The 14,332-nt window shown below is 35.3% G+C and overlaps 1 protein-coding gene across 1 annotated transcript in view; it reads right to left on the minus strand.

Annotated features, from left to right (window-relative positions):
• ME1 (malic enzyme 1) overlaps positions 1-14,332 on the minus strand; it is a 227,641-nt gene that overhangs the window by 42,422 nt on the left and 170,887 nt on the right. The window contains exon 7 of the mRNA XM_024248638.3: positions 1,241-1,350. Coding sequence (XP_024104406.3) covers positions 1,241-1,350 — 110 coding nt within the window. The remainder of the gene's footprint in view (positions 1-1,240; positions 1,351-14,332) is intronic.

Raw genomic sequence — 14,332 nt, forward strand, 5'->3', positions numbered from 1 at the left:
CCGCCTGGGCTCAAGGGATTCAATCCTTACCACCTCAGCCTCCTGAGTATCTGGGACTACAGGCACACACCATCATGCCAGGCTAAATTTTGTATGGAAACATGGGTTTCGCCATGTTGCCCAGGATGGTCTTGAACTCCTATGCTCAAGCGATCTGCCTGCCTTGGCCTCTCAAAGTGCTGGGATTATAGGTGCCTAAGTGGAGATTTTAAATAAAGACATGGGTATATAGACCTGGAATACAAAGAATTCTGGGCTAGCAATATAAATTTGCTAATTGAATGTGTGGACCTGAGTATATACCTAAGAACATATAGCAGAACAAAAAGAAAAGGACCTGGCACTGAGCAGGTCATTTAAAAATGAAGTGTTTTGTCATTTAATAGCTAGACAGGAAAGGATGAACCTGCAGAAGAAAAAGAAAAGGCAAACAGCCAAAGAGGTAAGAAGAAACCAGCAGAATGCCCTGACATGGAAGCCAACAGAAAAGAGTATTTCAAGAAACAAGGTGAGTCAACAATGTGGAATGCTGCTGAAAATTCAAATAAGATAAACACTGAAAAACATTCATTGGAATTAGTGAAATGGAAGCCATTTGCAATCTTATTTCAAGTTGCAAAACCTCTTTACGGCATTTCTCCTCAGCACATCTACCTGTGCTTCCTCCTACCTTCCAATAATGAAACAGAATCCGTAAGATTCTCATAGTAAGACATGTGTATTGCAGGGTGGGCTCTGCATGGATCTGGAGAGGATTAAAAAACTAGAGCTTAAAGAGGAAAAAATTTGGCAGCTTAGACAAAAGCAGGTAGCCAAGCATCTACAATCAAAGACAAATAGCAAAATGCAGCATACTACATAAAGGCAGCTCCTACTGGGGTAAAGCATAAAAATTGTGGCTAAGATAGGCTGAAGAGAGAAGTATGTACACTTTTATTTTTAAACAATGAATAATATGGTCTCATACATTTCATTCTTTGTTTAGCCATAATCACCAGGGATTCTGTCAGATTTCTTGGAGCCCATTTCTGGCTAGTGGATAATATGGTATATTATACAGTCAGAGAGTACTTTTCTCAAATATATGCAACTAGATGAGAAATAATATGTAACATCAGCAAGCATAATTCCTGGAATTTAAAAGGTACTCAGTATATATTGATTGAATTTGAATCATTATTACAATTATGAACTAATTTCAGACATGTTATTGATCCATATGCAGTGAAAATTTTGTTACCTTGAATATCATCATTGAATGTGCAATACTGGTTTCGATACTTGTTCAGGAGACGAAATGCATTCACATTGGCAAAATCTTCAAACTGAATAAGGCAATTCATGCCATACCTATGGGACAAAAACATTCATATTAGAAGACGCTAATAAAATGCTATTTAAAAATAAACTTTTAAAATTAGCCCATAGAAATAGGAAAACATTATTTCCTTTTAAAGGTTCTATCTTGCTGCTTAAGTATAAATATGTAATATAATATCTGTTCAGCAAATATTTACATGCTTACTACAGAAAAGGCATTGTGTTGCCACTGTGAAATAACATAAAATGACCAAAATATGTTCCCTTTCCTTAAGGAATTTAACTTTTAGTAGAAACAAAAATTTTTGAAGTAAATAAGACGTAATATAAAAGTGGTATAAACAAAGAATGATAGGTGTTCCGAAGATAGATATCACTTCTGGCTGTGATCAAAGACAAAGCAACAAATGAACTGAGTTTTAATGAATGGTTATAATTTCAAAAGTAGAGATGTGGGGTTTTATAAGCTGAGGAAAAATAGAAGCAAAATAACTGAGGTAAAAGATAAAAAAGAAAAATTGTTTAAAAAATGGTTTAAAAGCCCTATTTGGCTATAATGTGGTAGTAAATGTAAGGGTGTAGTGAAAGATACGGTCAGATCTTCATTGTGGCCCTTCCATTCCTCCCGTCCAGCTTCATGGGTAAACATGCTTTCTTCAGTCTCTTTTATTAGGGCACTGATAAAACATTCATGAAGGTTGAGACCTCATGGCTTAATCACTTCCCAAAAGGTCCCATCTCTTAATACTTTCACAATGGCGACTACATTTCAACATATACAACTTAACATGTAATAGTAATGATTAGACCATAGCAGCAGTTTTTACAAACCTTTTATTCTGCTGGTCTCCCAAGTCCCTTACCAGTCACTACCTCACTAAGATCAATGGTTGGGAGAACAATATTAACCTTCTCAGTTTTCCCCTACATTAAAATATTTTGTACTTTTATTTCTATTTTCTTCCTCAACTTGTGAGAATTATTCTTGCTTCCTTGTTTTGAACCTCCCTATGGACCTTACTGAATCAACTGCACCTCTCTGTACTAACAGCTGCAATTTCTCCTTTACCACTGGTCCTTTCCTGTCCCCAAGCATTTTCAGGACTACCTGATTTTAAGACCACCTCCCTTGACCATGACAAAATCAAAGCTATAGCTACTTATATTTCTTCCCCCGATGTCAAACCTCTCAGAACAGAGAATGTTAAACCTTGCACTCATTTCTCACTTCTTGTCAACATTATAATTCAAGGACAGTCTCAAACCACTACCCCTCGATATCACAAAGCAGATGATTTTTCTCTCTTTTTCTTCTGATACAATAAAAAAACTCTGTAAGTCTTTTATTTCCCTTCAGTTATGTTAATTTATATATAACTACATATTTATCTTGGGTAGACTCTCTTTTCAAATTACTGTAAAATTCACAGGTGAAAACTGGTGTTAACTTTTTTTTTTTTTATTACTAGTGTAGCCTAGCATCTTTTTCTATGTCTACTCGTCATTTGTAATTCTTTCTGGAAGATTCTATGTTCACTTGTTCATTTTTCTATTGTTATAGTTGTTTTCTTTATTATTTCATAAGAATAGTACCTTCTGTTATATACATTGCAATCTAGTACACTGTGCCATTAATTATTTAGACAGTGTTCCTAATTGTTTTCACCAAATAAATTTTAAATTTTTATGTGGTTAGATCTTTCAATCCTTTTATTTATGGTTTCTCCTTTGATGAAATGCTTATAACAGTCTCCTCTACATATATTTATTTAACTATTAATGAAAAATTTCCTCTAATTATATTATAGATTTAGAAAATAGTTAACCTCTAAATCTGGTATACTTTTACTGTTAGGCCATAGATTAAAAAAACAAGCTATACCAAAATTTCTGTTTTCCATATAATCACCCAACTATGTCAGCACCATTTATTTAACAGTCCATCCTTCTCCTCATCACCTATAATTAGATACTATATTCTGATATATAGTAGGGTCTGTTTCTGTGCTTTCCTATTTTATTATACTACTACTGATGACAACAAATATGTTTTCCTTTATAAGATATTACACACACACACTTACTCTTCACAACCACTCTATGAAGTAAGTACTATTATTATTCTCATCCAATAGATGAGGAAACAGGCACACAGGTATACCACATCAGTACTGCTCAGTAATGATAGTCTAACAGTAATGATTAGTCTTACTAATCTATCAAGAAAAAAATACCTCCCTGCTTTAATTCCTACAGCTTTATAGTAATTTTAATATTTAGTACTGTTAATCATCTTTTATCCTTCTTTTTAAGTATTTACTTGGCTGTCATACTGGTTTATAAGCATAGGCTCTGGAGTCAGAGCTCCTGGGATCAATCTTGTCCTCCTTACATACCGTGCATCCTTAACTGTTCTGTGCCTCTGATTTCCTATCAGAAAAATGAGAATAGTAACAGCCTATTACCATAAGGCTGTTAGCAGGATTAAATGAAGTGATAAACGTTAAGTGCTCATTGCAATGACTGGCACATAAGTACTCTATAGCCACTTAAAAATCTACAGATTTTAAAAAATTATTTAATAGTAACAATAGAAGCCATAGGCAGGTAAATAATATTCTCAAAGGCCTAAGAGAAAATAACTGTCATCCTAGACAAAGCTATTTTTCAACAGTAAGGTTTATGCAGCCAACAAACATATGAAGAAAAAGCTCACATCACTGGTCATTAGAGAAATGCACATCAAAACCACAATGAGATACCATCTCACGCCAGTTAGAATGGTGATCATTAAAAAGTTAGGAAACAACAGAAGCTGCAAAGGATGTGGAGAAATAGGAACGCTTTTACACTATTAATGGGAGTGTTAATTAGTTCCACCATTGTGGAAAACAGTGTGACGATTCTTCAAGGATCTAGAATCAGAAATCCCATTTGACCCAGAAATCCCATTACTGGGTATATACCCAAAGGATTATAAACCATTCTACTATAAAGACACACGCACATGTGTGTTTATTGCAGGACTATTCACAATAGCAAAGACTTGGGACAAACCCAAATGCCCATCAATGATAGCCTGGATAAAGAAAATGAGGCACATATATGCCATGAAATACTATGCAGCCATAAAAAAGGATGAGTTCATGTCCTTTGCAAGGACATGGATGAAGCTGGAAACCATCATTCTCAGCAAACTAACACAGGAAGAGAAAACCAAACACAGCATGTTGTCGCTCATAAGTGGGAGTTGAACAATGAGAACACATAGACACAGGGAGGGGAACATCGTCACACCAGGGCCTGTTTGGGGGTGTGGGGCTAGGGGAGGGATAACATTAGGAGAAATACCTAATGTAGATGATGGGTTGATGGGTGCAGCAAACCACCGTGGTGCATGTATACCTATGTAACAAACCTGCACATTTGGCACATGTACCCCAGAACTTAAAGTATAATAATTAAAAAATAAATACAATTAAGACATCTTTAGATAAATAAAAATCAAAAGACTTTTACTAAAGAAACTTCTAAAAGGTATATTTCAGAAAGAACAAAAATAATCCCAGTTTAAAAGGCCTATGTATAATAAAATGGTAAAATGTAGGGAAATACAAGCAATTTTTATCCACATAAAACAGTAATAAAAATAAATCTACTTCTAGCATGACAGAGTGAAGAAGTTGGCAAATTCATTCCCTAAACAGCAACGATATTGCAAGACAAAATATTTAGAACAACCATTTCAGCGCTCTGTAAATCACTAAAGACAAAAAGAAGCAACAATTTAAAAGTAAAATGGGATAGGGGGGTCAATTCTGAAGGGAACATAAACTTTTTCTACTCCTTTTATGTATGATGCCGTTCATCCTCCAAGGAAACACTTTAGCTAGCTGTATTAATAATTACAAAAATGTTACTAAAAACTGGTAAAATCATTTCTATGGTTACAAATTACTACATTTTTGTAACCTAGCAGAGAAGCAAACTTCGTCATAGCGACTAAGTACCCCAAACACAAATATCAGTCAATAATCATGAGGTGCTTGTAATGGCTCTTCTGCTTCTCTGGTTTCTAAGCAGACCTTTAGAAAGTAAAGACTGTGAGCCTTTGGAGAGTGCTGTCATACGGTTTGCTCCTAATGTATCATATACTGGTGGTCTAGAAGCATTGGATGAGCTGTCATTATGTTCAGAAGGAGCAGAACTCTGTGGTCTCAGTATGTGAGGAGGAATCAGAGCCTTCTCAATTCTATTCCCGGATCTACTACTTACTTGGTTCTGCGGTTTTGTGCTTGTTAGAATTTCTCTGTGGTTAAAATGAAATCCCTACAATATGGTTTGCCTTCAATGTTTAGGACACAATGTGGTCAGACTATAAATTTATAATTTTCTTAAGTGAAATCTGGGAATAGGCATAGGTAGTAAAATGGTGTACAGGATACCTTATCATTTACAAAAGTTTATTTTAGAAGTATCCCTTAGAAACTATATATCAGTTTTAGTTTCATGACTTTTCTCTACCTGGTAGTTAACTCTGATTTGACTCCTAAAGATTTAGAGAGAGGCATTCTGAATTCATTTTGTAATACAAGCATCTTGCATCATATAATAAAAGAAAGCCACGTAAGGGATAGTTAGTTCCAATTTGAACCCACTTTGTCACTATAAAATTATAAGTAGTGGAACACTGAGAAGTTGGCCAATTCAGTTCTACATCACTATGAAAAGAACCTACTATTTTATGATCAAAATACCACATAAAATACTAGGTGCAAATGGTTTTAAAAGTTAACAGAAATAGCACCCATAAAATTAACATGTAAAAACTGCAGAGATTTTGCATTGTTAAATCTGACAAATACCTTATTACAGTGACTAATCACTATATCTAGCACTATGTGTCAGGCACTATGCTTCATACTTTATAGGGATTATCTCAATTCTGTCAGCAACCCAGTGAAGAAGGTATTATCCATTTAGCAGATAAACAAATGAACTCAGTAAGATTAAAAGCCATGGTTGAGTTCATACTGCTAATAGGTGGTAAGGTCTGGACTGAACCACAGGGCTCAGTGCTGTATATACTGGCTACCACAGAGCACCAACAGAGTTATCAAGTCAATGAAATGAAGAGCATATTTACATCTGAAAATATTGCACTGATAATATAAGGGTGTTATAATTTTATCATAAAACTATTAATATCAAAACAGTATTTGTATGCATTCAACATACCAGGTCCTTTTATTGTAGGAAATATATGAACAGATATTGGTGAGAACATTAATCTTTCTTTGATTATAAGTGATCAAGAATTCAGTGTAACCAGGTTAACCAAGCATGTTTTAATTTTTCCTGAGATATAGTAAAATGTTTTTATAGGATTTATTACATATGGAACATTCAAGATCTAGTGCACTAGCTCTGATGAGTGCCTTAGGGATAACTTATTCCAAATTACTCACTTTTGATAATGTACTGAAGCTTGAGAGTGCTCAATGAATTAAGCAGCAAATAAGAAACATGGATCTTGCCCTGGAAATGCTCACTGGCAAAATAGTCTCATTGGGAAGACAAAAGGATGCAAGCAAATAACTTAAAGGAGGTTCAGATTAAAAGCAAAAGCAGTGGCACACTGATCACTAAAGGACTGAGGGAAAACAACATGAATTAGGTGAGACTTAAGATGGGCCCTTGGTAGAATTCAAATAAGGAAAAGAGTGGAGTAAAGAATCAATCATAGAATAGAGGTCTCAAAGTTTGTACTGGGGAGATGACAAACATTAGCTTCAAGGACTTTAGAAGATCAGTATTGGTTGCTGAATTTCAGATGATAAATGGTCTTGAATGCTAGAATAAGTAATCTGAAGTTGACACAAGTTATCTCTGGCCAAGAACCATTCAAATTCAATTCTTCTTTGCAGGTAACAATGAAGAAGACGGATGTGTTAACTTCTTTCATAGCAATATGGCTTTTGCTCCTACTACTTTACTTCCACATTATTTTGTAACATTTAGACAGTTCTTTCATTTCTCTTACCACTCCTTCTATTATATTTTACTGTTACTTCTTAATTATTCTTTGTGACAGTAGAAATGATAAAGATTCAGCCATAATCATCCATTCTTTTCCCCCATATTCTCATCCCCTCAAGTTTCTTGTATTCTTAAGGAATTGACAATCATGTTTTATACAAATTACTTCTAAATTTACATCTCTGCTGCTGATCTTTCAAAGAAACAACTCTGTTTCCAAAATGATACCAAGGACTTGAAGAAATGTTATACTATGAATCGTTTTTCTTTTAGAATGAGAGATAAATAATTAAAACAGTATTTCCAACCATTTTTATCTAGTATTTATTTCTGTAAAAAGCATCTATAGTATCAAAAAATCACAACATTTATAGCAAGGACCAAAAAAAAAAAAAAGAATCACAAGCAAAATAGAATCACTATGTTTAGGTGTTGTCTGCTTTTCAAAAAAAATAGCAAACCTAAGAGATTCTGAGTTCCTTAAAATTCAAAAAATTTTGAAGTTCTGTTTATAACTAAAGTTGCTATTTAGTATATTCTACTAAAAAACATTTTAAAAAATCCTCCTTGTCTCCAAAATTCATGAAACTTTTTCCCTTGTGATTTTAATTTTATTATTTTGTTGTTGTTTTTAAACTTTTATTTTAGGTTCAGGGGTACATATACAAGGTAGTTTTATAGGTAAATTCATGTCATGGGGGTTTGTTGTACAGATTATTTTATCACCTAGATGCTAAGCCTGGTACACAATAGTTACTGCTCCTCTTCCTCTTCTGATCCTCCACCCTCTGGGGTGGGGATGAGAACACATGGACACTAGGCCCCAGTGTCTGTTGTGCCCCTCTTTGTGTTCAAGTGTTCTCATCATTTTAAATCCCACTTATAAGTGAGAACACACAGTACTTGGTTTTCTGTTCTTGCATTAGTTTGCTAGGGATAATGGCCTCCAGCTCCATCCATGTTCCTGCAAAGGATGTGCTCTCACTCTTTTTTGTGGCTGTATAATATTCCATGGTGTATCAGTACCACATTTTCTTTATCCAGTGTATCACTGATGGGCATTTAGGTTGATTCTATGTCTTTGCTATTGTGAATAGTGCTCCAATAAACAAAAAAATGTGTGCATGTATCTTTGTGGTAAAATAATTTATATTCTTTTGGATATATATCCACTAATGGGATTGCTGGGTCAAATGGTACTTCTGTTTTTATTTCTTTGAGGAATCTCCATACTGCTTCCACAATGGCTGAACTAATTTACACTCCCACCAGCTGTGTATAAGCATTTCCTTTGCTCCTCACCCTTGCCAGGATCTGTTATTTTTTGACTTTTTAATAATAGCCATTCTGACTGGTATGACATGGTATCTCATTATGGTTTAGATTTGCATTTCTCTAATGATCAGTGATATTGAGCTTTTTTTCATATGCTTATTGGCCGTATGTATGTTCTTTTGAAAAGTGTCTCTTCATGTTCTTTGCCTACTTTTTAATGGGGTTGTTTTTTCTTGTAGATTTAAGTTCCTTAAAATTCTGGATATTAGACCTTTGTCAAATCCATAGTTTGCAAATATGTTCTCCCATTCTGTAGGTTCTTTGTTTACTCTGTTGATAAATTTTTTTTTTTTTTTTTTTGCTGTGGAAAAGCTTTTAGTTTAATTAGATCCCATTTGTACATTTTTGCTTTTGTTGTGATTGCTTTTGCCATCTTTATCATGAAATCTTTGCCTGTTCCTATGTTCAGAGAGCCATTTCTCAGTAAAGCAAGGAGGTAAAGGGAACATCCAGTGAGGAAGTGAGGAGGTAAGGGAGCCTGTTGTTAAAGTGCGGGTTTCCAGGTAAACAGTGGAAAGATCTGAGAAGAAGAAGAGTGTTGGCAGTCTGGTTTAGGGAAGATGAAGCACAAAACGTGAAGTATGAAAAAGCATAGGCCGGGCGCGGTGGCTCACGCCTGCAATCCCAGCACTTTGGGAGGCCGAGGCAGATGGATCACCTGAGGTCCGGAGTTCGAGACCAGCCTGGCCAACCTGGTGAAACCCTGTCTCTACTAAAAATACAAAAATTAGGTAGGAGTGGTGGCAGGTGCTTGTAATACCAGCTACTTGGGAGGCTGAGGCAGGAGAATCACTTGAACCCAGGAGGTGGAGGTTGCAGTGAGCCATGATTGCACCACTGCACTCCAGCCTGGGCAACAGAGTGAGAATCCATCTCCAAAAAAAAAAGAAAAGAAAAAAGAAAAAGCACGAAGTATGTGGAGGCATACATGAAAAGAGACAAATGATATGTTATTTTTACATTTTAATAGGCAACCAAGTATAACAATAATGTGAAGCAAGACTTTCTAATTATGTGCACAGGCCATCTGATGGAGAGCAAAGGTGGAGCATGGGGAGATGAGTATGTGAAAGAGGGAACTTCATGGCCTCTGTGCTGAAGGCAGCATGGGTACAGGCTCAAATCCTCAGAGAAGCTTTGGCTCTAAAGGACTTATCTGTGCTTCAACATACCACTGTATTCTTCTATTTCTAGTTTGTACCATTCCTTATGCCTAAAATGCCTTCATATGAGGGATGCAGAAATTTAGAAAATGCTTTTATAAACTCCATCTGCAAACTTACAATAAGGAATTAAAGGTCTCCTCAAATGCATGTTCCAGTAAATACCTCATCTCCAACCTCAATCATGTCATTTACTTCTGTAGTTTGAATCACTAATTCTGTGTCTTTTTCTCCATTTAGTCTGAATCAAACTGTTTATTTCTAAAAGCCAGCAACTTCTACAAAACACTAAGGGTCACGTATTCAGCAGAAAATAGAATTGTATATTATTTTACTGAAGAATATTACCACATAAAATTTTAGATCTAGAAATGCCCTCAGAGATGATTTAGCAATAACTAATGACCAGGAAGGTTAAAAAACACCCAAGGTTCCAGAAAAATATATGCTAGTGAGTGTTGCCATCTAAGAGAAAAGCCAGAGGGACTAAGTCCAATAGCCACATATGGTAGAGTAGACCTTTTTTGTAATGTAGTAAGATACCTTCTATCTTATTTCATACTATAAGAATACAGAATATTTTCAGGTAAGTTTATCAGAATTTATTGCTGGCACATCTCATTTTATTGTGCTTTGCTTTACTGCACTTTGAAGATACTGCAATTTTTTTACAAATTGAAGATTTGTGACAACCCTTGTCGAGCAAATCTATTGGGACCATTTTTTTCCAACAGAATGTGCTCACTTTGTGTCTCTGTCACATTTTGGCAATGCTCCCAATATTTCAAACTTTTGCATTATTATTATATGTGTTATGATGATCTGTGATCAGTGATCTTTTATGTTACCATTATAATTGCATATAAGATGGCAAACTTAATCAATAAATGTTGTGTATGTTCTGACTGCTCCACTGACCGGCCATACTCATGACTCTCTCCTTCTCCTCAAACCTCCCTATTCCCTGAGACACAACACTATTGAAATTAGGCCAATTAACAACCCCACAATAGCCTTTAAGTGTTCAAGTCAAAGGAAGAGTCACACATCTCTTTAAATCAAAAGCTGGAAATGGTTAAGTTTAGTGAGAAAGGAATGTTGAAAGCTGAGACAGGACAAAAGTTAGACCTGTTGTACGAAGCAGTTAGCCAAGTTGTGAATGCAAAGGAAAAGTTCTTGAAGTAAACTAAAAGCACTACACTAGTGACCACATAAATGATAAGAAAGCAAAAAAAGTCTTTTTTAGGGAGTCTTTTGATAGGGAGTCTTTTGATAGGGAGAAAGTTTGAGTGATCTGGATAGATTAAACCAGTCACAACATTTCCTTAAGCCAAAGCCTAATCCATAGCAAGGCCCTAACTCTCTTCAATTCTATAAAGGCTGAGAAAGGTAAGGAAAATGCAGAAGAAAAGTTTGATGCTAGCAAAGTCTGATCCGTGAAGTTTAAGGAAAACAGCTGTCAACATAACATAACATAACATAACATAACATAACATAACATAACATGCAAGGTGAAGCAGAAAGTACTGATGTAGAAGCTGCAGCAAGTTATCCAGAAGATCTACCTAAGCTCATAAATGAAGGTGGTTACATTAAAGACCAGATTTAAAATGGAGACAAAATAGCCTTCTGTAGAAAGATGATGGCATCTAGGGCTTTCATAGCTAGAAAGGAGAAGTCAACGTCTGGCTTCAAAGCTTCAAAGAATAGGCTGACACCCTTGTTAAGGTCTAATGCAGCTGGTGACGTTAATCTGAAGCCAATGCTCATTTACCATTTTGAAAAACATAGGTCCCTTAAGAATTATGCTAAATAGACCCTGTCTGTGCTCTATAAATGAAACAAAGCCTGGGTAACAACATATCTGTTTACAGCATGGTTTACTGAATATCTTAAGTCCACTAATGAGACCTACTGCTCAGAAAAATAAGATTCCTTTCAAAATATTGCTGCTTATTGACAATGCACCTAGTCAGCTGAAGAGTTCTGATGGAGATGTACCAGAACAATGTTTTCATGCCTGCGAACACAACATCTATTCTGCAGCTCATACATAGAGAGGCAATTTAAACTTTCAAGTCTTATTACATAGAAAATGCACTTCCTAAAGTTATTGCTACCCTAGACAATAATTCCTCTTATGAATTTGGGCAAAGTAAATTGAAAACCTCTGGAAAGGGTTTACCATTCTAGATGTCATTAAGAACATTTGTGATACACGGAAGCAGGTCAAAACATCAACATTAATGGGAGTTTGGAAGAAGCTAATTCCAACTCTCATGGATAACTTTGAGGGGTTCAAGACTTTAGCAGAGGAAGTCACTGCAGATGTGGTGGAAATAACAAGTAGAACTAGAATTAGAAGTGGAGCTTGAAGATGGGACTGAATTGCTGCAATCTCATGATAAAACCTGAATGGCTGAGGAATTGCTTCTTCTGGATGAGCAAAGAAAGTGTTTTTTTGAGATGAAATTTACTTCTGGTGAAGATGCTATGAATACTGTTGAAACGAAAACAATTTAGAATATTTAGATTTGGAATATCACATAAACTCAGTTGATAAAGGAACAACCTGGTTTGAAAGGATTGACTTCAATATTGAAAGAAGTTCTACTGTGGATATAATGCTGTCAAATAGCATTGCGTGCTACAGAGAGATCTCTCATGAAAGGAAGAGTCAATTGATGTTGCAAACTCCATTACTGTCCTATTTTCAGAAATTACCACACTCACCCAACCTTCAGTAACCACCATTCTAATCAGTCAGCAGCTATCAACATCAAAGCAAGACTCTCCACCAGCAAAAAGATTATGACTCTCTGAAGGCTCAGATGATCATTCACATTTAATAGCAATAAAGTTATTTCTTAATTAAGGTAGACAAATTTTTTAAACAATGCTATTGCATACGTAGTATGCTACAGTACAGTGTAAACACAAGTGAGTTTTATCTTATTTTATTTTTTTTTTTTGGAGACAGGGTCTCACTCCATCATCCAGGCTGGAGTGCAATGGCATGATCACAACTCACAGCAGCCTCAACATCCCAGGGTCAAGTAATCTTCCTATTTCAGCCTCCCTAGTGGCTGGGACCACAAGAGTGTGCCACTGTGCCTGGCTAATTTTTCTTTTAATGTTTTGCAGAGACAAGGGCTCACTACATTGCCCAGGCTAGTCTCAAACTCCTCAGCTCAAACTATTCACCCGCCTTGGCCTCCCAAAGTGCTGGGATTACAGGCATGAGTCACCGGGCCTGGCCTTAAACATAACTTTTATATTCACTGAGAAACCAAAAAATTCATGTGACTTGCTTTATTGTAATATTTGTTTTATTGTGGTTGTCTGGAACCAAAGCTGCAATATCTTTGAGGTATTCCTGTATTCAAATAAATATGAATGTTATTTATCTTTCTGTGCACACTTTCAAACTATATATTTATGCAATGATGCTGCAACTGCTCAACTACTTTCAACTACAAGGTGAATTTAAAATCAATTTAATTGCTTGATAGTTATATCTTGTGGTAATTTTCTATCCTTTTTCCTCATTGGCAATAACAGATTTGAACAAGTATTTTGTGAACTATAATTGAATATGAATACTAATTGGATCAATATTCTCACTCTGATTATTCTCAAAAGTCAATATCCACTTCAAAGGATTTTTCCTGAAATGTCACCATTATGATACTTAAAATAATTGCTTGTAGGTTCTATACATAATCTTCAAAGAGGCATTCCAAAGGCATTATGAACATTAGCAGTTATTATTGTACAGTGTTCCAGAGTACTACTTAGAAAAAGATAACAATCATTCAGATCTTCGTTTTTAAAAAAATCAAACTATTTTATAGTGAGACCTCAAAATCAAAAGAAAAACTAAAAAAGGACTTTGCATGTATAACTGCTTAAAATAAAAACTTTGAAAGCCAATATCCATTCTTAGGCCACAGAGTAATGGAAATCCATGCATATTACTCAAGAATAATCAGAATGGTACATTTAGAAATAGCTGAAAGCACAAATCCAATGTAAAGTACAAATCTAGCTTCTCTGGCACAATCATCTGGAATAATGTCAAAGTCTGAATACTAACCATCTTCCATAATCAGCACTCACCTATCAATAACATGTCCTGAGTTATGTCTATTTATAATTCCAAATTAATAGTGTTTCTTATGGCAGTATTATTGTCTAATACTAATTAAATGCCAAAATATTATGTTCCCTGTTTTATAAATAAGCTCTTTTCCTCTCATATACTAAGGACATAATGAACTAAGCCATCATACGTTCAATGGTATTGAAGATATTTAAGCCCAAACTGTTTTAGAATTGCTTCCATTGGCACCGGTATGGGTGCAATTACCTGCATGCCAATCTCTACCCACCCTTAAAATAGTGCAATAATTAGTTGATTTAATCTGACATACTACTAAAATTAGAATTCTATTGGCAGAGTCTCTGCTTCATTC

This window comes from Pongo abelii, chromosome 5 (genome assembly GCF_028885655.2).
Source record: "Pongo abelii isolate AG06213 chromosome 5, NHGRI_mPonAbe1-v2.0_pri, whole genome shotgun sequence".
Classification (NCBI taxonomy): Eukaryota; Metazoa; Chordata; class Mammalia; order Primates; family Hominidae; genus Pongo; species Pongo abelii.